The sequence below is a fragment of the Aotus nancymaae genome, unplaced genomic scaffold (genome assembly GCF_030222135.1).
Source record: "Aotus nancymaae isolate 86718 unplaced genomic scaffold, 86718_ANA_hifiasm-v0.15.2.pri h1tg000014l, whole genome shotgun sequence".
Lineage (NCBI taxonomy): Eukaryota > Metazoa > Chordata > Mammalia > Primates > Aotidae > Aotus > Aotus nancymaae.
Window position 1 is genome coordinate 48710590 of NW_026988425.1, and position 27158 is coordinate 48737747.

Genomic DNA, 27158 nt, shown 5'->3' on the forward strand with positions numbered 1-27158 from the left:
GCCTAAAAATTCTCGTATAATTCACCTCAAAATAGAAACCCCCGTCAGCTGCGCTCACTCCGGTGCCCGGCTTCGCAGCACCGGCCACGAGGGGGCAGTGGCCGCCGCAAAGCCGAGGCGGGCGGTGAGCTCGGCGGCTCGGCCATCGCTTGCTCTCGCCTGGCACGCGGCTCTCGGCCGTGGATTAGCGCAGCTGGAGACGTGGGAGGCCGCGGGCCCCGCCCCCCGGCGGCGGCGGCGGCCCAGCGCGGCAGTCGGCGCTGCGAATCGGAGGTTCTGCGAGCGGAGCCGTGCGGAGGGCGCGACTGGCGGGTTCGGGCAGCGTGGGTGCGCCGCCTCCCGAGCCCCAGTCCGCGCGCCAGGGCTCGAGCAGCACCGCGGGCCCTTCAGGCGAGCCTTGGCTCGGGGCGCCGGGACCATGGCGCTGCGCGCCCGGGCGCTGTACGACTTCAGGTCGGAGAATCCGGGCGAGATCTCGCTGCGGGAGCACGAGGTGCTGAGCCTGTGCAGCGAGCAGGACATCGAGGGCTGGCTGGAGGGGATCAACAGCCGCGGCGACCGCGGCCTCTTCCCGGCCTCCTACGTGCAGGTGATCCGCGCCCCCGAGCCCGGCCCGGCGGGAGACTGCGGCCCAGGCGCCCCGGCCCGCTACGCCAATGTGCCCCCCGGGGGCTTCGAGCCCTTACCCGTCGCGCCGCCCGCCTCCTTCAAGCCGCCGCCCGACGCCTTCCAGCCGCTGCTGCAGCCACAGCAGGCGCCGCCTCCGAGCACCTTCCAGCCGCCCGGCGCGGGCTTCCCGTACGGCGGGGGCGCCCTGCAGCCGTCGCCTCAGCAGCTCTACGGCGGCTACCAGGCCAGCCAGGGCAGCGACGATGACTGGGACGACGAGTGGGACGACAGTTCCACGGTGGCAGACGAGCCGGGCGCGCTGGGCAGCGGTGCATACCCGGACCTCGACGGCTCGTCCTCGGCGGGCGTGGGCGCAGCCGGGCGCTACCGCCTGTCCACCCGCTCCGACCTGTCCCTCGGCTCCCGCGGCGGCTCGGCGCCCCCGCAGCACCACGCGTCGGGGGCCAAGAGCTCGGCCACCGTGAGCCGCAACCTCAACCGCTTCTCTACCTTCGTCAAGTCCGGCGGGGAGGCCTTCGTTCTGGGGGAGGCGTCAGGCTTCGTGAAGGACGGGGACAAGCTGTGCGTGGTGCTGGGGCCCTACGGCCCCGAGTGGCAGGAGAACCCTTACCCGTTCCAGTGCACCATCGACGACCCCACCAAGCAGACCAAGTTCAAGGGCATGAAGAGCTACATATCCTACAAGCTGGTGCCCACGCACACGCAGGTGCCTGTGCATCGGCGCTACAAGCACTTCGACTGGCTCTACGCGCGCCTGGCAGAGAAGTTCCCGGTCATCTCCGTGCCCCATCTGCCCGAGAAGCAGGCCACCGGCCGCTTCGAGGAGGACTTCATCTCCAAGCGCAGGAAGGGCCTGATCTGGTGGATGAACCACATGGCCAGCCACCCGGTGCTGGCGCAGTGCGACGTCTTCCAGCACTTCCTGACATGCCCTAGCAGCACCGACGAGAAAGCCTGGAAGCAGGGCAAGAGGAAGGCCGAGAAGGACGAGATGGTGGGCGCCAACTTCTTCCTGACCCTCAGCACGCCCCCCGCCGCTGCCCTTGACCTGCAGGAGGTGGAGAGCAAGATCGACGGCTTCAAGTGCTTCACCAAGAAGATGGACGACAGCGCGCTGCAGCTCAACCACACGGCCAACGAGTTCGCGCGCAAGCAGGTGACCGGCTTCAAGAAGGAGTATCAGAAGGTGGGCCAGTCCTTCCGCGGCCTCAGCCAGGCCTTTGAGCTGGACCAGCAGGCCTTCTCGGTGGGCCTGAACCAGGCCATCGCCTTCACCGGAGATGCCTATGATGCCATCGGCGAGCTCTTCGCGGAGCAGCCCAGGCAGGACCTGGACCCCGTCATGGACTTATTAGCTCTGTATCAGGGGCATCTGGCCAACTTCCCGGACATCATCCACGTTCAGAAAGGTAAACCCTGGCCCTTAGAGCAGGTGATACGGAGTGTATTGTGCATGCTGAAAGGGGTGACTTTGACATCAGTACCACTGTGGGTTTCAGACTCACTCATTTTCTGCAGGCGGGGAAGCAAGCAAAGACGTGGACGCCTGGGTCTTTTCCCTAGGGTGGAAGGTGGATTGCTCAACAGCAGCTTCCTTGAGTATCTCTCAGTAGGGAGTGAGTACTCTTCCTGGAAGGTTCAAAGAGTACCTTTGATGACTGTGCTATCATTTTAGAGTTTGAATAGTTGAGTCATGAGCTGCTCAGATCTGTAATCTTGAGACTAAGGTAGAATTAGAAGGAGACCCAACCATGTTAGGCATCTGTTTGAACACTGCACTGTCACTTAGTGGTGGGTTTCAAAAAGTGAGGAAATAATGGGGAAAAACTGATGTCTGCAAATAAAGAGAGAAGTCTGCTTTCACCCTTCCATACCTCTCCATCTCTGCTTTGGTAGAGGAATTAAGATACTTCTCTGAGCTAAAGAGCTTCCTGCAAAGAATTCTTGCCTGCAGCCTTTGCTGCAGCCTCACTCTAATTTCAGGAAAAGCGTACTCATTTTGAGTTTGGAATCTATTAATGTACTGAAATTGAGAATATTGTTTAGGAGAATTGTATAGAGATACTACATAGAGTGAATCTAATCTGAGTATTGTACCTGAGAGCAGTGTTACTGGTATACCAGTGAGTTAGCTGTCCAACTGTCAGAGCTAATGAGTTATTAATAGTTGTTAGTGTCTCTGACCTTTGCTAAAGCACTGGAATTTGCAAATTAAAAAAATAAAATACAGCAGTAGTGCTTGTCTTAACATTTCTCACTAATGCGCATTCTGATAGAATGCCTTGATTGAAAGAATGGGGAGATGTGGGAGTTAGGGAGGCAGTCTTGCCTGTGAAAGTCCAGTGTAGGGGCGGCTGGGCAGAGGGAGTCATCCAGTCCCACCTCCTGAGCAGGAAAACCTACATTTTCTGAGCCGGTCTGGTCGTTAGTGATGAATGCTCGCTGCCTTTCTGGTGGGCCAGTCTGTTTATGAGCAGCCCTGATAATCTGGCATGTCTTTCCTTGTATTGAACTGAAGTTTGCCTTCCTTGATTGTCTTTCTGTTCCCTGGGGCCGCCTTCAGACATTTGGAGACAGCAGTCTCACTTCCTTCCTCTCTGCTTCTTTCCTTCCCCTTTCAAATGTGTGACTGGTCTTCTGACTCTTACGGGGGAAGGGGCTTGCTGGGGGAATGATTAAACGCTTTGAATCTTGTTGCTGCTGCTGAAATGGAATACCCTGGACATCAGTACTAATTTTAGTAGAGAATAGTAACTTTCTTGGCAATTTGCAATTTGTAAATGCAGTCTAATACTGAATTCGCTTTTTGTGCAGTCATATTGCTGTTGGCCTATATTAAATCTGTATTTACATTCCCTACATTCCCTATGCCTTTTTGTTTTTAAACACATTGTTATGAATCTTTGACTTTTTTGACTGATGTTGGTGGAACTGAGTTTCTGAGCCTTTAATGGAGGAACTTAGCATGTAAATTCCATTGTGTTACATCATTCTGGACCTGTGCTGGCTGCCCTTTTACACAGTTCTGTGAGTTTGCGCAGATTGTTGGTAAATAGTTGAAAGGAGGGAACCAAGTACAGACACTTGGATATGTGTGCTGGGCTGCCGGTGTCTGTCTGCTTTAGGTTGGTATCAGTTCATTCACTGTCAATCACACCATGCACTCATCCTTTGTCCAGTGCCCTGCTTTTGAAATTATGTATTAGAAAAGGTGTGGTGTGTGTTCTAATAATCTATTTTGAGTTTACAGCAATGGTCTACTTAGTCTTTTGAACCATCTGGTTATGGCCAGGCTCACACCTGTAATCCCAGCATTTTGGGAGGTTGAGAGGCAGGAGGATCACTTTAAGGCCAGAAATTTGAGACCAGCCTGGGCATCATAGTGAGAGCCTTGTGCCTACAAAAAATAAGCAAGTTAGCGTGGTATGAAGGCTCATACCTATAGTCCTAGCTATTAAGGAGGCTGAGGCTGGAGGTTTGCTTGAGGCCAGTAGTTTGTTTGAGGTTACAGTGAGCCATAATCACACCATTTCCCTCCAGCTTGGGTGACAGAGCAAGACCCTGTGTCCAAAACAAAAAACAAAAACATATAGTTTGTTTATTTATTTTGTAGAGACAGGTGTCTCGCTGTGTTGCACAGGGTTGCTCTAACTCCTGGGCTCAAGCAGTCCTCCCGCCTCAGCCTCCCAAAGAGCTGGGATTACAGGTGTGAACCCACCATCCCTGGCCTAGATTATCTTGTTTAAATTATAGAACTGGATTTGTCTCCTGTCACTTGCGATTTGAAAAACTTCCTTCATTAAAACCAGTATCATTTTATATGGCTTAAACAGATTCAAGAGCACTAAACATAACCTCTAGGAACTTTGTTCTTTCTATCAACCTCAGAAAGAACAGCAGTTAATATTCAGTATAGTTTGTTTCTGCTGTAACCGTGGTGTGTAATGTACAGTGAGCCCGTGTCCCTAGATGACATATCTTTAGAAAGTACTACCATTTAAAGTGACAGTGTGCAATACTTAAGGCTGAAAGCATTTGCTTACAGCCAGTGTTTCTCAAGGATGCGGGTGTAGGCCATTTTTAGGAGTATAGATGAGACAAACATCATAAGACAGGGTAAAGCTTTTTGAGTGTATTCAGGACTTGTGGTTGTAAAGAGCATCTCAGTTCCATCACCTCCCCCACCCCAACTGTTACACACTTGAAATCTGGCTGATGTGACTAAGGAACTGATTATTGGTCAACAGAGATGATGGAACTTTTCTGTCAGTGCTGAAAGTTCTATTGAGCAGTGCTGTGTTAAACTGCTGGCTGTGGTTTAACTATCAACCCCATCGTAAGTTTCTCCAGCAAATTATTATCTTTTGATGTACTTTCCTGCTAGCTTTATTTTTACTTGGTCATCTCATGGTATCTCCTCCTTACCATACAGGCTTAATTAATACAAACTGGGAAGGGGGAAGCAAGATCCTTCTTTGCTGAACTTCCCAGGCGTTCAACCCGAGTGACATTTCAGCAGTGTGAGCATCTCTTGCAGTGTGCCTTTGTGTCCCATTCAGAAAACAACACTGCTTTCAGGACGGATGTTTGAGGCCATCCTGGTGAGAACCAAGCTACAAAATGAGGGTGGAAAACTCAAATACTCTTAAATGTGAAAGGCTGACATTTTCCTGACTATACTAAATACTGAACCCATCCTTTAATAATGGTTTTAGTGTACATACTTTCTGCAAAAGTGAAGAAAGCCATATAGTTCCTTCAGCGAAAAGAGAATTTTGGAATTTTGATTTTTTTCTGTCAACAAATGGAGTCTTAGATAAACAGAACTATGTGGGTTAATGGAATTGCGTGAAGAAAGATGGCAGTTTGCTGTAGTTTGCGGTACATTAATGGGAATTCAGAATCTGTTGTAATTTTATTTGTGTCTGGCTTTGACCTAACAGGAGTCCTTTAAGTTCTTTGTTCATAGCCAGCTCATTGATCCCGACTAGGCAGTGTGCACGTTTATCACCAACATGTAACCCCTGTGGTCCTGGTTTTTTTTTTTCAAAAGTGATAGTATTTTATCTTCTCCCTCCTTATCATGCCTATCTGCAGTATATGTTTATAATGCTGATGTTGGTGAGTTTGGGGTTTCCAAAGATATGATTGATCTGTAATATTTAATAAAGCTAAATCTGGATGGCAGCAAATTGAGGTTTAAAAGCTTTAGGTTTACCTCATGGAGCTGTTGCAAAAAGGAAATACTGTAAAAGATTATGAGAAATACTGGTTTCATTCTTGTTTAGGAATTTGGACTAAATATAGATAGCTAGAGAGAGTTACTTTAAGTGAAATGTCTTTATTCCAGAGAAAAGGTGTAAAATCGTGTTAAATTGATTTGTCAGTTTGGGTTGTGTGAAACAGGGAGGCAGGACTAGATAAGTACATAGGCAGTCCATGTCCTCTTAAATATGCAGAATCTACTTCATTGCTCTCTAAATGTTCCAGATATAGCCCTTTTTCAATAAAAAACAGTGCCAGGACCTCAGGAATGGTATACCAGTAGTGGGCCTATCAGTTTTGCTGGGTAGAATTTCACCATTGTGCTTCCTTTTACCAGTAGTAGAGTTGATCTGATGGCCCTCAGACATTAATTAAAGATAGCTGGAGTCCCAGCAGGGCACACAAGGTACGGCTGGTCCACACTAAGACCTTCCCTGTCTGCTTCCCATTCTCCTGTGGCTAAAAATAGCCCTGAAAGGGTGGTGCCAGGAATACAGAGAAGAGCTCTAAGAAGTCAGGGCTGTTTGCAAATTCATCAGTATTTTTGAAACCTTTGGACTAGAAGTTGAGGCCGTTCATCCTTTTTGTATTCACTGCATCTTAGTTAAACCCATTTTTCCTCTCCCCTGCATTTACCCCAGCTGTTATCTAGAAAGATGTGAAGTCTTTTTAGAGAACACATCTGGGACTGCTTAGCCTTTGCCCCAGTTTGTGTTTTCTTAGTGACAATAAGGTAACCTTTGGGGCTTTCGAAATACGTGACTCAGTTCCTTGGTTAAAATATAAATGTGACTGGCCAAGGACAGTCTTGGGCATGAAACTGGGTGTGGGCACTGCTCATACCACCCTGTCAGGGGTTTCTCAGACTTCTTTTTTGAGCTGCAAAGCCTTCAGAGTCACATCGATCACAGTGAGATTGGAAGGAGGCAGAGGACCTGCACTCCCACCCACCTTCTCCCAGTAACTCAGGGAGCCTATGGGGTTTCCTTGTTCAAAAATGCCATCCTGTCTGGTCATCTTAGGACTTCCAAGCATGATGCCAGAACTAACAAGTGAGAAGTTCTGTGATTCTCTTAGAAACACTTCCCTTAAACTAATATGTTCCTTCTTTTTGGGCTGAATAAAAAGCTATTATTGTATTGCCCCATGGATTTTTAAATCTAAGTTTAAATATCAAGTTAGATTTAATTTGCTGTGTATTTTTGAAGCTCCATATCATTAACTAAAGGATTATAAAGTGGCAGAGTAATACTGAGCTCTGTTTGATGCAATTATATCCGGAAGGCAGACTTGTATCATATCCCACACTTATGCAATACAGACTAGAATCTGCCTGTCTGCCAGTGTCTGCAGGAGGGGTGGGTAGGCCTCTGGTCTTCAGTGAGTTCTTGGACTAGTGATAAAGACAGGTCAGCTAGCCTCGGCAGCTCCCTGTAAACCTGAGAGCCTGGTTGAGGTGCTAGTCTGCCTCAGGAGTTGTACCAAGGGGATGAGATGGGGCTGGGTCTGCTGAAGGAGCTGTGCCAGTGAAGGGGTGGCATGCAAAGCCAAGAAGCCATGAGTGCAGAACCTCGTCGCAGTGGGAGCTGGCCTGTCTGTACCAGCGTGAGCTCTGGAGGGCCAGTGTGTGAGCGTGGAGGAGTTTTGGACAAGTTATTTTAACCTGCATAACCCTCAGTTATCTTTGGCCAAACGGGGGCACCTCCTCACAAGGTCAGCATGAGAATTAAATGTTATGGTTCATAGTAGCTAGTCACTAAATGTTTATTTTTGAAAATTAGATGGGTGAATTTAAAAGGAGAAGGCAGCCAGGCATGGTGGCACATACCTGTAATCCCAGCTACTTGAGAGGCTGAGGGAAGGAGGATCACTTGAGCCTAGGAATTCAAATCCAGCCAGGGCAACACAGTGAGAACTTGTCTCTTAAAAAAATAAAAATAAATAAATAAATAAAATTAAAGGCACTCTCCTTTGAAGGACAATTCCAGTAATCTTATCATTCCTCCTGGCAACCTATTGCTACCCGAATGGCAGGCAAAAGTACAAAAGCCTAAACAGTCTTTAGCAATTAAATATGTACTTTAGTCAGTTTGCCCTGTATTACACACCAGAAGTAATGGTAATAGGGATAAATGTAGATGTTATTTGGAATCACTGGTTTGCGGTTTTTACCTTGAAGAGTGCACGTAAATTGTCTCCTGCTGGCTCCCTCAACCCATATCACTTATATTCTGGTGCAAATCACTTAATGTTTCTGAGCTTCAGTTTCCTCATCTGTAAAAGTGAGGTTCATGATTTCCCAGGTACCATTTTGTTAGTTGACTTCTAAAAAACATAAGAGTAGTTTTAAGTATGCAGGAAACTTTTAGACGTTGTTTCAGGCTGGTTTTAATAGTGTTCTGTCTGCTTATGTGACTGTTTTCTGGGAACATGAAAAGCCCTTATTAATTGATGTGAAAGAGCATTTATGCACATTTAGTTCAGATCAATGAACATGCATTGCAGGCTTATCTCACTAGGTATTTCCAATGTGAAAGTGATTAATATCTGGCCTGTTGCCTCCTGGTGAGGGTTCCCAGGTGTTCCGAAACTGCGGTATGGTAGACAGCTGGAGCAACTTCTCTCTGACCCAATTTAATAGGACCACCAAAGAGATAAATTATGGTGGTTTGTTTGTTTTTTTTTTTTTTTTCCTGAGATGGAGTTTCGCTCTTGTTGCCCAGGCTAGAATGCAATGGTGCATTCTCGGCTCACCGCAACCTCCTCCTTTTGGGTTCAAGCGATTATCCTGTCTCAGCCTCCCAAGTAGCTGGGATTACAGGTGTGAGCCACCGCACCCGGCTGGGTGTTTTTTTTTTTTTTGGAGATGGAGTCTCCCTCTGTCGCCCAGGTTGGAATGCAGTGACGCGATCTCGGCTCACTGCAACCTCCACCTCCTGGGTTCAAACGATTCTCCTGCCTCAGCCTCCCAGGTAGCTGGGATTACAGGCATGTGCCACCACACTTGGCTATGTTTTGTATTTGTTTAGTAAAGACAGGGTTTCACCATGTTGGCCAGGCTGGTCTTGAACTCCTGACCTCAAGCAATCTACCTGCCTTGGCCTTCCAAAATGATGGGATTACAGGTGTGAGCCACCACACCTGGTCTCTGATAGTGATCTTATAGCTTGATTAAGCTTTAATTTGAATGAATTTTATTTTACATGTCATTTCTGTACCTTTTCTTATGACTTATCTCTCACTGTGATTTGACTTTCCTCTTCTGCTAAATAAATTGTTATTTAGCAGGTAATGGGACAGTGAAGGTAGGGGAGCTAAAATCATTAGATTTATTCATAGAACTCTCTAAAAGATAAACTGGATTTTATTCAACAAATACGTATGTACTCATCATTGTCCAGGCACTACTCAAGATACTAGTGTTGCATCAGTGGCCAAAACAAAGATCCCCACCCTTGTGGAACTTGCAGTCTAGCAGGGTGGAGACACTCATTGAAAAACAAACATAGGAAGTAAGTTTTAATGTATGTTGGAGTTTAGTATGTGCTAGGAGAAAAGAGTAGAGCAGGGAAAAGAGGGCATGGGAGGCAGGATGAAGTACTAGAAATGATGCTCAAAGTAGGTCTCATTGAGAAGGTGAGATTTAAGTGAGACCTGAATCATTCTGGAGTCAGGGGAGTCATTCAAGCAGGTATCTCGGGGGAGAGGTTTTCAGGCAGAGGGGATAACTAAAGTAAGGCCCTGGGGTGGGCATGCGCCAGGCAGGCTGAAGGACAGCAAGGCCAGGTGGTTGGAGTTAAGAGGATCCTAGTAGGAGATGAGGTCATGGAAAGTCAGATTTGCAAGGCTTTGCAGGTCACTGTTAGGACTTGGAATGAAAGCCCAAGTCAGATGGAAGCAATTACAGGGTTTTGAGCCAAGGTATGACATCCAGCTGGACATATTAACAGACTTACTCCAGAGCGATGAGAATAGAATGGCGTAAGGCAATCAAAGGTGGATGGAATCAGGGAGCCAGTAGGAAATACTCCAGTAATCCGGGTGAGAGATGCTGCTGGCCTGGACCAGAGTGAAGACAACAGAAGTGGTGGTGGGGCTCCCCTCTGGATATATTTTGAAGGTAGAATCAACAGGTTTCCTGAGGGATGGGATTGTGAAGGATGTGGCATGCCAGAGAAAGAGGAGTCATCAAGGGTGACTGCAGCTTTGGCCTGGCCTACAATAAGAATTGTCAGAATAGGGATGGGAAGCGGCAATCAGGATTTGAGTTTTCTTCCTTTAGTTAGATGAGTCTCATGCATTCTCCCCCCACCCCCCAACACAAGCATTGTCAAGCTTCAGGTCTAGTCCCCTTCCTTGGAGTTATCCCCCTTAGATTGTAGTCCTTTTGTGAATAATTGTCATATGCAGTGCTCAGTTATTAGTGTGTGGATTATGTTTTTATGTTCCTGTGTTGTATAGCTGTTAAATACTGTTTTATACATGTGTAGCAAGTACTTAATGAATGCTTGTTGAATTAATAAAGTAGGCACTCAGTAGCCACTTGGTTGATCTTGAAATAGATTTATAAGATGTTTTGTTTTTCCATTTATATGATGATAGATAACAGTCTAAAAGTGTACAGGAAATAAAGATAGAATCTGGATGTATTTTATGGATGAAGTCATTAACATGTGAGTGATTTAAAAGTCTTAGAATTATGTGTTTCTGAAATAACTTTCCATAATTCACTGGGAAGGGGAGAGGAAGTTTGCAAATGCTTAAGGCACCAGAAAATTAATATTGTATACTTCATCATTTCACTTTATATTGATTCTTGGTGTTTAAACTTATGCATGCACACACACACATAACACACACACATTTTCCTCATTGGTAAGTTTAAGTTATATTTTTACTGGGGTCTCGTTTGCTTAATTCAGAGCATAAGCTCCAGAGAACAAATTCAACCTTGTTGATTGACCTGGATACACGTGGAGCACTGAGCTCATGTGTGGAGCAGTAAGTACCTGTCCTCAAGGAAGGCTCACTCAGTTCCACAAGGGAGGTAGGATGTGTGCACAGAGGACTGAAATAAAAGGTAGATTTAACTTAGTGCTGAGAATAGGACAGTGCATGGGAGTCCAGGAGATAGAAAGGAATTGTCAGTTTGTGTTAGAGGCTTGAATGGGCAGCATTTGGAGTCCCCCTTTGGAACATGGTCACAGTGTGACTTTTGGAGGAGCATAGGTGGAAAGTGTACTCCTAATCTTGAAATGCTTTAGGATAGGGTTGATAAGCATATAGTAGTTGTTAAGCGAGGTACCCGGTGCTCAGGTCATTGAAGTGAGGAGCTGTCACTATACCATGTGACACATAATTGTGGACATCTAATATGATGTGAAATAGGACACAGGAAGTAATTATGGGAGTGGATGGGAGGGTTCAGGGGTGGCTTCTGCCAGTCTCAGTCTAAGAAGAGTTTTGAAAACAAGTGGAAGTTTGCCAGGCAGGCAGAGTGGGGGAAGGGCATTCTGGGCGGAACCATATGGGATCAGTCCTGGCAGCCTCTCAGAACCAGCCACTGAAGGGATACAGCAGAAAATGGGGCCCCACCCTGGATCTGAATCAGAATGTCTGTGTTGCCTAGACATTGGTGTTCTTTGAAAAGCTCCTCACATGCTTTTGATGTACTGCTGTGTTTAGAGCTGCTTTTGGAGGTGATGGAGGAAACATGGAAGATCAGATGGGGTGCTGACATGGTCAGGCCTGCTTTAGATGGGCATGTCCTGGTGGCAGGTGTAAAACGTGGTTGGGGGTTAAGTGAAATGCAGAGCTCTCACATAACGTCCTAATGGGGGCAGTATCCATGGGGGTGAGAGAACACAGAAAAGGCCGTTTGGCTGCAAGAGTGGGGTAAGGGACAGGGAGAAGTACAAAATAAGCTGCAGATGAGAGGCTCTGGGTCACCAATAGAGATGCCTGGAGATGGCCCGGAGCGGGGACTGCAGACTACAGCCCACGGGCCAGAGTCACCAGGCACCTGTGTTAGAGCTAAGAATGGTTTTTGTATTTTTAAATGATTCTGTGTTTAATGGTTCTCTAAGTACCTACATAATAAACTCAGTTTTCCCTCTTGACCTGCAAAGCCTAAAATGCTTACTCTCTGGCTCTTAAAGAAAATGTTTGCTGACCCTTGACTTGGAGGACAAGCAGGTTAGGGGAGTGGGAGTGGCCACTGTTAATTGAGTACTTACTATGTGATAGGCAGTATTCCAAGCATTTTATATGTGTCTTTTTTTTTTTCCAATAGAAAATTCAGAAGCAATACATTGTCTTAATTCCACGCAGGAGTGGGTAAGACAGCAGAGTGGTTGTGAGCATGGACTAAAACCAGATGGATTTGACTACCTGCCAGCGTCACTGTGCAGCCTTGGGCTCTGTTTCCTCATGTGTAACATGGAGTAACTATGTTATTACAATAGCTGATCATGCAGAAAAATATTTTTTTTTCAGCATTAATTTCAGTAAAAATATTTTTCAGCCTTAATTATTAGCTATTGCATTAGTTTCCTATGGCTGCTGTAACAAATTCCTACAAACTGGGTGGCTTACAACAACAGAAATGGATTCTCTTAGAGTTCTAGAGACGAGAAGTCTGGAAGGACAGTGTGGCGGTGCCATGCTCCCTTCACAGGCTCTAGGGGAGACGACTCCTTTGCCTCTCCAGGTTCTGGTGGTTGCCAGCAGTCCTTGGTGTTCCTTGGTCTGCAGCTGTATCACCTCAGCCTGTGCCTTCATCCTCATGTGACATTCTCCCTGTGTGTCTGTCTCTGTGTCTTCCCTTAAGGACACTAGTTGTCCTAGATTTAGGGTCCACCCTAATCCAGAATGACCTTACCTTAACTAATTACATATTCAGAAACCCTATTTCCAAAAAAGGTCACAGTCAAAGATTCCATGTGGATTTTAGGGTGACATTATTTAATGTAGTACAGTTTTTAACTCCCCCAAAGTGGTGTCATCCCATTTGGTGGCTGTGAAAACTGAGGCTCAGGGAAGTTAAGTGATTCCCAGGATCACAGAGCTAATGAGGAGAGTTAGGATTTGAGTACATTATTTGCCTTAACTTGAGACTGGTGCTTTTTACACTACAATACGTAATATGCTTATTAGAACATTGACTGATTCTACAGGCAGTCGGGAGTCACTAAAGGTTTCAAACTGAAGAGTGACATTTAATCGTAATTAAAATAGCTAACATGTTTTGAAGATTTCCTATGTGCCAGGCATGGTGCTTTGTATTTTATATTCATTATATCTACTTAAGCTTCATAGGAGCTTTTGAGGGAAATACTCTTCTTCTCCCCATTTTGCAGACAGGAACTGAACCACAGAATTTTTTTTTTTTTGAGATGGAGCTCCATTCTTGTTTCCCAGGCTGGAGTGCAGTGGTGCAATCTTAGCTCACTGCAGTCTCCGCCTCCCGGGTTCAAGTGATTCTCCTGCCTCAGCCTCCCAAGTAGCTGGGATTACAGGTGCCTGCCACCATACCTGGCTAATTTTTTGTATTTTTAGTAGAGATGGGGTTTCACTTGTTGGCCAGGCTGGTCTCGAACTCCTGACCTCAGATGATCCCGCTGCCTCAGCCTCTTAAAGTGCTGGGATTACAGGCATGAGTCACCCTGCCTGGCCAAACCACAGAAATTTAAACTTCGAGTTCCCAGAGGCATCCTTCACCGTTGCAGCCTGGCTCCCTGAGGCAGGGCTTTTGGGAGTTACTCCTGTTGGTGGGCAGAGATGAAGAGGCTCTTAGGGTAGTCCAGGTGAAAAGGTGGCCTTGGAAAGGAGCAGGTGAACTTGAGATACCTGCTAAGTAGTGTGGCAGGACCTGGTGAGGCACTGGCTCTCCTGAGGAATCTAGTGTTTGCAACCTTAGAGGTTTTAAGTTTGGGTGATAGAAAGTAGCAAAGCCAGTGGAGAAGAAGTAGGCAGACTGAGAAGAGGAGCAGGATTAAAAGGAAAGACAGTGATTGGGGCCGAAGGGAGTCTTAGAAAATCCTATTTTCCAGGCCTTTTATTGTGTTTAGTTATATTGACTTTTGTGATTTTCACAAAAGCCACCTATTGTCTGCAGCAAGACATTTTTAAATACTAATAGATGTTAGCATGGATAATCTGTAAATTTTCATGTTTTATGACTCGTATTTCACATATATTTTAAAATGTGATACATTTTTAGCTGCTTCGTTTTGTCTTTAGTTGGTTATTTATGATTTCATACAAGGAAGTCCAGATGCGGTCAGAGTGAAGACTCACAGCCACCGGACACCTGGGCGCTGCCAGCGCAAGGCAGCAGGAAAACCACAGGAGTAAGGAGTGTCCTTAGGTTTAAAATAGCTGATTTAGGAATTATCTCCACAGTGTCCGATCGTAAAGGGATGTGAAGCGGCACTCAGGATAACAGTGAGTGCTGTGCTGCTCACCGGTCAGTACCACCGTGGCTTACGTGGCAATTGGGACAATGGAGTTTACAATTTCAGATAAAAACTGGAAAAGTATTTGAAAACGAGAAATGCATTCTTTGCAAATACTCTGCTAACTCCAGCGTGAACCACAGCTCTCAGATAGGGTCCCGTAAGTGCCCTGGCTCTGTGCGTGTGGCTCACCTTGCATTGGCTTCTCTTCTAACTAAAGAGCAGGGGCCACTTTACTCTCCTCCAGGCCCCATCTAGAAGGACTTCTGTTTAGATTTATTTTAGCAGCTTCAATTTAGATTTATTTTGGCTTGGGTCTCCCTTTGTCTTTCTGGAAAGAAAGAAAATAAAGTTTTACCTTTCATTAAAGGTACTTTCCAAAGTTCACTCTTTTCTTTGGTTACAGATATGCTTGTTGTATGTCATGTGTCAAAAGTGTTGGCAGCTCGCAAACATATCTATTGTTGCCTTTATTTTTTTTTTTTGGTAGAGACCAGTATCCGTGCACATGTCCCAGGTAATTAAAGAACTAGGCACTCCAGACCTCAGGCATCAATTTGTGTTCTCTGAATTTGAACCATTACATGGGTTTTACTTTACAAAATCAGTTTTTTAAAAGTTTTATTGTATGGTCAGCATTATCAAGGATATTATGTCTACCTTATTAAGATTCTGTGGGTATCAGATCTTTATGAAAAGAAGCAATACATGGTTTTCTTATTCTCAAAGTCTTCATCTATCTTTGCTTGGCTATGGGCAAATCAACATTTTAGCCATCATACCCAAAAACACTTCTTATATAATGACACTGTGTCATTATCAAGGATATTATGTCTACCTTATTAAGATTCTGTGGGTATCAGATCTTTATGAAAAGAAGCAATACATGGTTTTCTTATTCTCAAAGTCTTCATCTATCTTTGCTTGGCTATAGGCAAATCAACATTTTAGCCATCATACCCAAAAACACTTCTTATATAATGACACTGTGTTTTCAGAATTCTCCTGAAACTATCACCTTAGTAATTTTATCACATATTTAATATTCATTATAAGCTAGAACACAAGAACTTTTTTATATATATAAAATTACCCAGCAAGAAACAGTTTTACCAAATAAACCACAAGAGATACAATCATGTGATTTCTCTCTTCATTTTTGGAGTGAGGTAACCTGTATGAATATATATGCATAGTAAGTAAAAGTAATCATGTTTTAAGGTATTTATATTCAAGTGAATGTTTGTATTCAAACTGAATGTTATTCTGCACTTAGACATTAGGTGATTGCTGAATGAAGCTATAAGAGCTACTTAATTAGAATATTAACAACACTTTTACCTGAAACAGACTAATGATCTTCAGAATGAAATCAAGCTTAGAGGCCTGAATTCTTTATGTGATTTCTTTTTTTTAAATCAAGCAACCAGGTTTTTTCTTTCTGCATTTGACTATGCTTGTCTTGACCCTCTTCCCTCCTTTTCAAAATGGTTCAAAAGTTCTCTTTGTCATTTATTATATTTATGAATTAAAAGTGAATTTTAAATTCTTTGAATTTTGATCATTATTAGCTTTAGGGACCTTTATGAGTCCCTTCAGAAAATTGCTTTCCCTGACTTGAGTTCAGTATTAATTTTGTACCCTCCAGAGTTTATTAATGTGATCCAAACCTGGAGCCCACTTAGTATGAATCCATGCAGGAATAGTATTTAGGGTCTGGAGGTGGTTTGTGGGTTGCTCATCCCTATGTTGGTGGCATAGGCTCCAAGGAGGCATGGGGTACTTGTGTTGTGTGCCGTGTTTTGAGGTTGACCTGTGGGGCTTTGCAATCGCCCTGGGTGAGGCATTACCCCTTGGGCCACATCCAAGGGAATTGCCTGAATTGGGCAGACCCAGGTTCACATGCAGCTGGACAGTGAATAAAATTATTTAGTTTCCCTAAGTTTCACTGGCTGCCTCTGAAAATGGGGCAGTGATTACTTTTATTTCAGGGTTAAAGAAAATAAAATGAGACATGCAAAGTGCAGACTATAGTTGCGCACAGAGCAGGTGCTCCTCTGTGATTATTGCGTGGCTGAATGGCTGTCCTACTTCTGTATTTTAGGTGGATGCTGGCCTTTGCTTTTTGAGACATTTTGCTCAAAACAATATGAAAAAGTAAAAGTAAATATTAGAATGGAGAGGGGAAAGGGTAATCAACAAGTAGGTGGAGACCAACAGGGAGGAAGGAAAGGGAAGGGAAAGAAGTTAATGGGAGTCAGCAGAGAAGGCCAGGGTGTGGATCCCAGTGATGAGAGGATAAGAACCCAATAGGCCACTTTGACCAAATTAGCATTTTCTTTCAGCATGTTACATGTGCCAGGGAATGAAGAAAAACAGGCTGAGTCCAGTCTTGAGCGACTTCTAAGCAGCTGTCCTGGTTGCCCTTCAGCCTGTCTCCTGTTCTTTTCCGCACACCCTGCCTTCTGTTTTTTGGGGAAGGGCCCCTGGAAGACAGAAATTGAGTTAACGTTTTTGGCATATTCATGATTTCAAAATTGAATAAGGTGCTTTCTTTCTTTCTTTTTTTTAAGGGAGAAAATGTAGCCTTTGGATTCCTGTTGCTTAGTGACTGGGCCTTTTGTATAATTAGTCTTTGAAGAGACAAGGGACAAAACATACTGAGAATAAGAGATCAGATTGAGGAAAGGAAGGCAAAGTTCAGGTGCAAGAACTGGATGGGGTTGGGCTGTGGGAGCTCTTGGAGCCATGGCAAGCCCTGTGGGGGCCTGAGTTTGGGGGTTAGGCAGAAAAGAGGGAAAATGATAAGGAGGCCAGACAGCTTCTTTAAAGGGAGGGCAGGGCCTTGCCTGGTTAAAATGCCTGAGGCAGTCCAGTGTATGAGGGCTTTTTTTTTTTTTTAACCCCTGCCTCACTTTGATGGGTCAGAATTTTCCAGGAAAGTTGTTTCTCCCTGCAAATGAGAAGCCGAGGAACATGGAATAGAAAAGTTTAGTGTAGTGCAAGTGCATCTGCTAGTGTGCTCGTTGAGTTTCAGATTATAGTGAGTTCTTAATATGTGCTGATGGGCTATATGACTTGAGAGATTCACTACTCTCCTACTGGAAAACAATCAGCATTGAAATCTTTCTTAAGTGTTAGTTTTTACTGATGGAAATAGTTTAATGATGTGCTATGTAAGTAGTGTGATGCTTTTGAAAATGGTGCTGATTTGTAATTTCTTAAAATTTGAGCCTTTTAAGGTAATGTACCTTGTCACATGATTAAATTCTTTTGTTTTCATTGTTTTATATTCATTGCAAGCCATGAGTAATATAATCCCTCTAAAATTGAGAACATGTGTATTATAAACAAGGACAAAGTTATTCCTTGCTTTGCTCTTTTCAGCCTGAGCATCCTTGAAAACTGTGAGATGGCTTACATTGGTTAGATACAAAGAATAAAGGTAGTTAGGGATGGAAGTGAATTTAGGACATTGGATTTCTCTGGAGCTGGGACTGGTGATAGAGAAGTGGGGCAGAGTACCTTTCTCGGAGCTTGGGCAATGGCACTAACATGAAAAATGAGCCCTGTTGGGAAATTTCCAGGTACAGAATCAGCATGGGAATCTAGGAGGTTTTGTTAATAACCCTAAAGCAAAGTAAAAATATTGGTTTAAATTTCCTTTTAACTCTCAAAATGTAGAAAGGAAAGGACCCTTTTCAACAATGTAGCAGGGTTAAGGCTCCGTCTCAGGCCTAATGCACTCAATCTATGCCCACAGAGAGGGTAACAGGTCTCCTGAATGAGGATGCCCTGCTTGGAAGGGAGAATGGGACATGCCGTGCTGGGGCTGGCAGGCAGGTGGAGGTGGCTTCTTTGCCATGAATTAGCTGTGGGACTTGGAACAAGTGGCTCAGCCTCTTGCTTGTAGAATTGAGATAATTGTACCAAAAACTCTTCTAAGACCTTTTTAAAAATCTAAGAGCCAACTCTGCCCTTCTCACCTGGGAAGCACCTCTGCCTCGCCTTTCCCAGAGGGCGTCTCCAGGACTGGAGAGATGGGAAGGTGTCCTGGGGCTCCTGCTTCTCCTTTAGGAATTAGCCCTCAGGGTTATAAAGTTCCTGAGTGCACTTTCTGTCCTGTGGAAGAATTCTAATAATTCACCCAACTAATTCAATAATTAAGTTGAACTCTCAACCAAAACTTTACTCTTTTTAGGAGGAGCTTACTCTAGGATCCTTCTGCCTCCTTCACAGAAGATCCTCTGAGGAAGGAACAACTGCAGTGTGTCAGAGGCTCAGCCTGGAGGGCACTCTGGGCTTCTTTTGCCTGTTTGGGATCACTGTCATGGGATGTGGTTGAAGTCTGTTGCTTCACTTTCAATAATTATTTTTCCTGTACTTCAAATTCCTTTTAAGATGTATTTTCAGGTTGGGCGCAGCAGCTTACACTTATGATTCCAGCAGTTTGGGAGGCTGAGGTGGGCAGATCGCTTGAGCTCAGGAGTTGGAGACTGGCCTGGGTAACTTGGCTAAAACTTATCTCTACAATTTAAATTAAATAGAGAGAGAGAAGAAAGAATTGCTTTTTGGTTGTGTAACTTGGGGAGGCTGTACTACTTCATGTGTTACTTTCTTGTAAATAGTGTTTTCTTCTGAATTAGAATCGTTACTACTTCATTGTTGGTGTTTTTAAAGATTATACTCACATTGCTCTGTATTGTCAGCCTCTTATTTAATCTCAGAATGTGCACCTGCATTTTCTTTTCATAATAAAATCATAATATGCTCATACTATTCCAGTTACACCTAACTGATAACTGATACCTAATATCTGTTAGCCCAAGAAGCAATTTCAGTTTAGAGTGACATTGTCATTGGAAAATGTTTTTCCTTTTGATTACACCTGTTTATGGTTTTCTTTCATCTTAAAGCTGTTCCCCTAACTATGAGTACTGTGGGATCTTTTGTTCGTTCTAACAGTGGTGCTTTTGACCTTAGACTTCCTTGTATAATTGCTTTCCCATTCTTTTGTTTCCCTCTTCTGTTTTGAGAGCAGTGTGGTGGCAATATGATGTTTATGAGGGGAGGGGGCTGGCAGGGGGCACATTCCTCCTTAATTAGCCACTGATGTAATTGCCTGTTTTCATATTGGTTGCGTGATAAAAATGTGTAGTCCTTGTGTTATTCAGATTCTGGGCAACGTTTTTAGTTTTCATTTATGCTCCTTGCATTTGGTTAAAAAACAAGGCACTACAGCCGCCAGAATGCTTAAAAAATGCTGTCATACTTTGTTACAGCTCTGCAGCTGGTTGCATTGTACCTCTGCCATTGTTTCTTAGGCAGCTACAAATTACTTAATTTCTAAAGCTATCCTAGAAGTAGCAAATCTATAATATCTAACTGCTCCAATAGTTTCCACCTCCAACATGCTAGAGCTGAAAATTGTGCTCTCTGCTTTTCTTGTGATGTTTAAAATTTTAAATATGAATATAATTGTGAAGCCTAAAAATATGCACACATAATACCCAGTTTGAGCATTGTCAGATAAACTGTGAGAACCCAACTGTTTGTAACAAAACCCAAATTCTACTTCTAATCATAATACTATTTCCCTCACATCTATCCAATGCTTGTAATACTGTTTCTATTGGAAAAATATGTTTCCACTTTCTTTTTGAGTGAACTCAGAGCTTAGGAGCTCAATGGGCAGAGGTGGGCAGAGGGAAGCTTCCTGGGAACCCCAGATAGTGGTTCTGTGTGTTAGTTCCCAAGTGGTAAGCACTCTTGCTCTCTGTTCATGGATCACTTGAGCTGTTTAAAAGATGTCATTTATTTTTCTACTTACTTCTAGTCAGTAAACTAGTAAATTGACTTCCATAATTAGCTTATCTTTTTCATAGGGAGGAAAGCACTGATACCTTTACTGTTTGTTAAAAGGTGTATAGAAAAAACTAATTGGAAAGTTGTGAGATGAATTTTTTAAAAAACAAATGATTTTCCTGGGAAAAGATGTATATATTTTAAAACTTTGCAAAATATTTTATGAGTTCACTTTTTTTTATTTGGCTTCAGATGTTGGAAGGCCCTTGGTGTTGTCATCCTGAACATTAATAGCTATTCTCTTCAATTCAGGATATATTCAGGAACTCTCGATTTTTAATTTGTTTTAAGTATATTACTATCAACTTGTTTTATTGCTAATCATCTTTTATCTTTCTTTTGAAGGTAAGTATGGGAAAAAATCAATTGAGTTACATTTCAGTTAAAGGAAGTTATTTTTGTTTTAAAAAACTTGCTCTACATTTGTGGGTACAATTCTATGGAGATATAATCTTTCTTGATTACACATAGCTCTCCTTATTCCACAAGTTTGCACATTTATAGTATGCTATTTAATATCTTCATTTGCAATTTTATATAGTTTTTATTAATTTTTTTTAACTTTTTAGACAGGGTGTCGCTTTATTGCACAGGCTGGAGTGCAGTGACGTAACAGCTCACTGCAGCCTCAGAACTCTTTGACTCTGCCGCCTCAACCTCCTTAGTAGCTGGGAGTACAGGCATGCGTCACCATACCCGGCTAACAGTTTTCTCTTCTAAATAGACTAAGAAGTTCTCTTCTAAATAGTAGTGTTTGCTTTGAAGTCAGTTATGCATTCAGATCCCATCTCAGCCTCCTACTGTGTTAACTGGATGACTGTTAGGCTCAAAGATGTTGAGTAACTTTCTCAATTTCCTTGTAGTAAAACTAGGAGTAATGTCTGTTGTAAAATTGTATTGAAGGTTAGAAACGGTAGATGGAAAGTGCCTAGCATGTATTATTACTATTTCTAGCAGCTACCATTTACTGTTCAGATATTCTATTCCCTGCCCTCCACCCTGCCACCATCCATAGTGCAGTGCTGGGCATGTAGCAGGCACTCTGAGCATTTTCCATTGTGACATTGGTCACGTGTCTTGAAGGAAGCCACGTTCAACTCCCACGCAGAATTGTGTGCTTTGTGGACCTGTTTCACTTTGTGTCAGGGTAGCGTGCCTACCCTGACGGTGCTTTGCAGTGTGGCTCCTGTTTGAATCTCGCTGTTCTATCAGTGTGCTCTATACATGCCAGGCTTTCCATAAATGTTCATATTAAAATTCTTGCCCCAGAGCCTAACCTTTTGGGGAGTTTAAAAACAGCAACATTTTGTGTCATTTATTGAATAAATTCACACTTGAGAAAATAATGAGTCTTTGGGTTTTTTGTGTTTTTTTGTGTTTTTTTGAGATGGAGTCTTTCTCTGTCGCCCAGGCTGGAGTGCAATATCACAATCTCGGCTCACTGCAACCTCCACCTCCCAGGTTCAAGTGATTCTCCTGCCTCAGCCTCCCGAGCAGCTGGGATTACAGGCGCCTGCCACCACGCCTGGCTAAAAATGACTACTAAATTCTTCTTGGCTCCTCTAGTCTGTATGCTTAGCAAGCTTGAAGGTATTACATGCTGGCAGATCCTGGGGCCTAAGAGATGTTAATACTCATTGCTGTATCCAAGAGTTTTGAAAATGTATGCTGATATGGTAAGCTGTAAAAACTTCAGACTCTTTCCTTTTTTTTTTTTTTGAGACGGAGTCTCACTCTTGTTGCCAGGCTGGAGTGCAGTGGCGTGATCTCAGCTCACTGCAACCTCCAACTCCCTGGTTCAAGTGATTCTCCTGTCCCCGCCTCCTGAGTAGCTGGGAGTATAGACGTGCACCGCCATGTCTGGCTAATTTTTTGTATTTTTCGTAGGGATGGGGTTTTGCCAGGCTGTTCTCAAACTCCTGGCCTCAAGCCATCCACCTGCCTCAGCCTCTTGGATTGCCGGGATTTTAGGCATGAGCCACCACGGCAAGCCATGGACTTGTTGATTTTTAAATTGGTTGTTATGGATGCACATCTGTAATTCTATATAATACAATGCAGTTTTTCAAAATATGGTGAACTCATTTGGAGTTTGTCAAGCTGGAACTTAGTTGACATTCACACAATTCAAGGCCAGGTTTCAGAACTTCTCTATACTAGACTCTATTCACTATGGTGAAAAGCCAGGCTCTAGTCAATTAGAGCAAATAATACTTGCAGAATATTACCAATACAGGCAACAACCATTACACAGATCAGGATATATGGGATCCTGTGTACTGGTCCTTAGCATTTGAACATTGGACTATGGCTTCCTCTCAGGTACCTTGGATTGAAATCAGATGAAAATATAGTCAAATTACTTGAGATTTTTCTCTTTTAATTTCCTATTCTCTTTCTTATCATTATAAAACATGTATTTTATCACTGCACATTCTCGGTCTTTTTGAATTTTTTTTTCCTCTAGTTTTTACATGTTATATTTTCCTGGTCTTTTCAACGTTAATTTCTGTAAATGAAATGTGAAACCTGTACAAATATAACAAAGATAAATGTTTTATGAGAAATTATTAATTTTTTATGTTGAGGAGATGTCTTTCTCTTCAAGCAGTCAAATTTTAGTGCTTTGCTGATGCTGTCAGCCATAGTAGAACTGGTTAAAGGGCTGTACTTTCAGAGTGATGGCTTCTTAGTAGAACTGGGGCAGGGGTCTTTCTAGCAGAGCACACTTCTCTGCCATGGGTTAGGTGGAAGTAGTGTGCGGCTTGTGTGCTCCGTGCACCTACAGTACCCATGTGTTCTTGTTTCAGAGCTCTGCCGCTTTTCACTTAAAGATCTCATTTAGAATAAATCAATGAAAATAAATGTGTACTTATGTGCACACTTGCACATACATACATGTATATGGATGAAATTTCCTGTTGGTGGTTTTTCCTTTCTCAGGTCTTTGAACTATGCCAAAAAAGCATACTGCTTTACCTTTAAGGGTTTTGTTTAATACTAGATTTATATTATATTATTCTGTAGGAGATTTAAGGAAATGTAGAAACAGGGCATCTTCCCCTGTATATTTCACCACTGGGTAAAACAACATTTCCGAAACAAAGTCTCTCAGTTTCTGTACCTCCTCCTACTCAGTGTTCCTGGTTCTCTCCTCAGTAGTACTGTGTTCTCAGACTGCCAAGCCAGGCACGCTAGCTGTTTCTCTGTATTCTGTCTTGTCTTTCAGCATGGTTTGGTGGAATCAGTGCTAGGCAGAGTTGAGAAATCTGACTTCTTAAGCTGGCTTTGTTCAAGTGATTTGAGCTTTATCATTACTCATTCTCAAGAACCCAGGAATAGCCTATTTCCTACCCCTAAACATCCTAAATCTTTTGTGTCTTTGTATGACTCTGCTTCCAGGGGAGGGCCTACCTTCATATGGCACCTGCCAGATTGGTTGATCCTCCACTTCCTCCCCTGGAACGCCTTCTGTTGATACTTTTTGGCGAGAGATTATGGAACCACTGGCACCATTCCTAAGACATCATTAGGGTAGAGTTAACACTCACCTATCCTTATAGTTCCATAAAAGGGGCAAATCTTATTAAGGCCCTTGTACTCCAGGTGTGGGTCTCCTGATGCAACGTGAAGTCAGAATCAGACATGTGTTCGCAATTCACCCCTTCACCAGGCACTTTTCAGCTGGGTGTTTACTCTGGATGACAAGATATGGGCTTGGCCAACCCTGATGGGTGGCCTCCAGTTGTAGACTGACAACATTACCAAGCACCTTCCAAACACAACCTGTGTTGGTATTAACTTGTTTCAGAAACTGGTTCAAGAGTCTTAATTATTGAGTGAGACGTTCTGAGGAACTGGGTTTGGATCCTTTATGGGATGTTTTTATAAACAGTATAATTCTCTTAATGTATGTGGAAATAATGATGTCACACCTGTTAAGCCTGTGAAAACTGCAGTTTCTAGTCTTCTTAAGGACATTTCCTTGCAGTTTATTATCATTTATGTATAGCATCTATACTTGGAAGAGATGAGATACTACAGATACTTGATCAGTATGTCAAACACTCATTTTTGAAGAGAAATTTTAACAAAGAATGTTTTCAGAAACTTTACCAGATTCCTTCTTTTTTTTTAAATGAGTAATTATGGTCCTTACTTTAAATTTCAAAGGTATTTAAAGTGCTTTGAGCAACTATTTATAATGCCCAAGATTCTGTTTAATATGTAGTTATGTCATTGGGATATTCAGATATATATAGGTTGTTAACTAATTGTTGTCTTTAACTACAGGAGCTCTTACCAAAGTCAAGGAGAGTAGGCGACACGTGGAGGAAGGGAAGATGGAGGTGCAGAAGGCTGACGGCATTCAGGATCGCTGTAACACTATTTCTTTTGCCACTTTGGCTGAAATTCATCACTTCCATCAAATTCGAGTAAGAGACTTTAAATCACAGATGCAGCATTTCTTACAACAACAAATAATATTTTTCCAAAAAGTGACCCAGAAGTTGGAAGAAGCTCTTCACAAATATGATAGTGTTTAATGACTGGACATTGGATTGTGGACTTTTTTCAGTTCAAGGATAATTTCTACAGCAGAATAAAAACTGCTATCAAAGAGCTATTGCCAACTATCAGTGGTGGTACAAGGACGGTTTTGTGTTCAACTGAAACCCAGCTGAATTTATAATTATGTAGGAAATAAACAGTTAATATGGTTATATAATAGAAACAGTACCACACATTGTAACTAAATTATACTATGTATGCCTACACTACCATTGTAACTTTTGGAATAATGATTATACTATTTGCCTTATTGCTTTTTGAAGTATGGGTATTTTAGTGCATACTTTGTAGACCTCAAAACCCATGAAGGGTCTCAAAGAAGCTGGCTGGATAAAGGCCTGCTGTGGATGCCTTTTTACTCTCATAGATTGGGATGACCTAAATTTGACCTATTCTCTGTTTACAAACTCCAACTAGAGCAGCTATGCGACTTTGTGCCTTTAGACTCTTGGTTTTTCATTTCTCCCAGTCCCTCCCTCATCTTTTTAAAGTAAGTCACAGCTTTTCTGATTGAAAGAGTGAAAGGCCAGTGCATATAATGACAAACTGATGATAACCTCATATTGGCAGTAGGGGGTGGGGGTGGGAGGATCAGCTGTCATCAATTTGCACAGCAAGTATTATCTCCTGATAAGATGCTGGTGAATGCAGGGGAGTGAGACTCATTGCTCACCTTTGGATATGAAGTCTATTAGGGAAGAAATGGTGCCACTATTCCCTTAGATGCAACAGTAGCATAGCCTCTTCACCCAGGCGTCCCAAAAGCTTGGCATGAAGATTTCAGCAAACATGTCTTAGCAACATGAGAAGGAGGAGTCTAAATCAGTCAGGGGATAAAAGTATCGAATCATTGACAACACACACTTGGCTTTAGTTCTTAGGAGGGCTTTGTTTTTGTTTTTACCTTGAAGATTTTCTTTTAATATTCAGTTTTTTTAAAAAATGGATCTACACTGTTAACTGATTGAGACTCCACTGTGATTCACTCGTTTACTTAAAACTTTTCAGGGATGTCTGTAAATTTCAGTGTTATATGTCATGAAAAGTGATGTTGATTGATTTAAGGAGGGACCAGAAATAATTTTTGCTATTCCAAATACTGAAGGAAAAACGATAATTGATTTATACTGTGTTTTTTTAAAAAGTATTCATAAGCCCCCAGGACATTTAACCTTAAAATTTATTTTAAATATATTCTTTTATTATTATAAGGGAAATACAGATGGCTGATAAATACCAAAAAAATTGAAAAGCAGCTTAATGTAAAAAGCACAAAGAGATTCTGGCTTGCAGCGCCACAATCTCAATGTTTTTATAGTTGCTGAGTTAACTAATGTGATTATTGAGTGTACAGATTTAAAAACTGTCACTGTTAAAGTATCTACTGTTTTTATGAAGTCAAACTTATGCTGCCTCAGAAATCCCTGGGTACTGAAATAGTAACATGGAAATGAAGAGGTCACTTTGAAATATTGGTGAGTCACAAAGATTAAAGAAAAGGATCAGTTTGCAGATACTCATAAAAAAGGGTTATTGAAATAATTACTCAACAGCACATTTGCTTTCTAAAAAGTAGTTTCATATGGGTTGAATTTTTAAGATCAGATTATCATAATTTTGATATTTCGTCAAAATTTTGTACCTTAGGTTACTTAGAGCCAGATTTAACATCATGAACATTTTGTGGCTTTGTGTTTACTACAGATATGTGGAACTGTAACCAAATATATTGTTTTCTAAAACCTGTTGATTGCAAAATACAGTTCTATAAACAAAACCCATATGTACATATAAATGCTAATTTTGCAGAAGTTTGGAAATTATAACTATAGCATTTAAGTTTGAGTCTGTATTGGACAAATAAGCACCATGCTTTTCAAATGATTTAAAAATTACTTTTATTTGCCTCTTTATTTTGATGGTGGTTTGATTTTTTTTTTTAATAGTAAAATTACTAAACTTGTGCAATGGTAGGATGGAAATTATCTGAGGTGTATTGTATGATTGTACTTTAGCCAGGGTGGACAGAGCTTAAATTATAAAAACTAAAGATGAAAGTACAAGGAAGTATAAGTATAAATTGATGCTGCCTACTTCTAAGAGAACTTTCATTCTTCATAACCACATAACATTATAATGCCACTGATTCATAAGGGATTTAAATTAATTCTCTGGGGGAGGACACTAGAATTATTAGTGTTCATTTTCATCTAAGATCTTTATTCTCTAACGTTCTTGGTCCTATTGAAACATTGCAGTATGCAAAAATACTGCAATGTTAAACCCAAGAGAAAAGCCATTATCATGTGTATGCTGGTCATCATGATCAGTGTGGTACAATTTTTTTAAAATAAACTATCATGCCCTTCA

General features: G+C 42.6%; 1 protein-coding gene across 1 annotated transcript; it reads left to right on the top strand.

Annotated features, from left to right (window-relative positions):
- Window positions 1-418: 418 nt before the first annotated feature.
- Window positions 419-27158, top strand: SNX18 (sorting nexin 18). The gene is made up of 2 exons (XM_012437574.2): window positions 419-2039; window positions 24510-27158. The coding sequence occupies exons 1-2, from the start codon at window positions 419-421 to the stop codon at window positions 24761-24763; spliced, it is 1875 nt and encodes a 624-aa protein (XP_012292997.2). The 3' UTR covers window positions 24764-27158.

What these genes read in the sequence shown, in the direction of transcription:
- SNX18 (XM_012437574.2), top strand. Translation starts at nt 419, where the DNA reads ATGGCGCTGCGCGCCCGGGCGCTGTACGACTTCAGGTCGGAGAATCCG. An exon ending in CATCATCCACGTTCAGAAAG is followed by an intron (nt 2,040 to 24,509) that starts GTAAACCCTGGC and finishes CTTTAACTACAG; the next exon opens with GAGCTCTTACCAAAGTCAAG.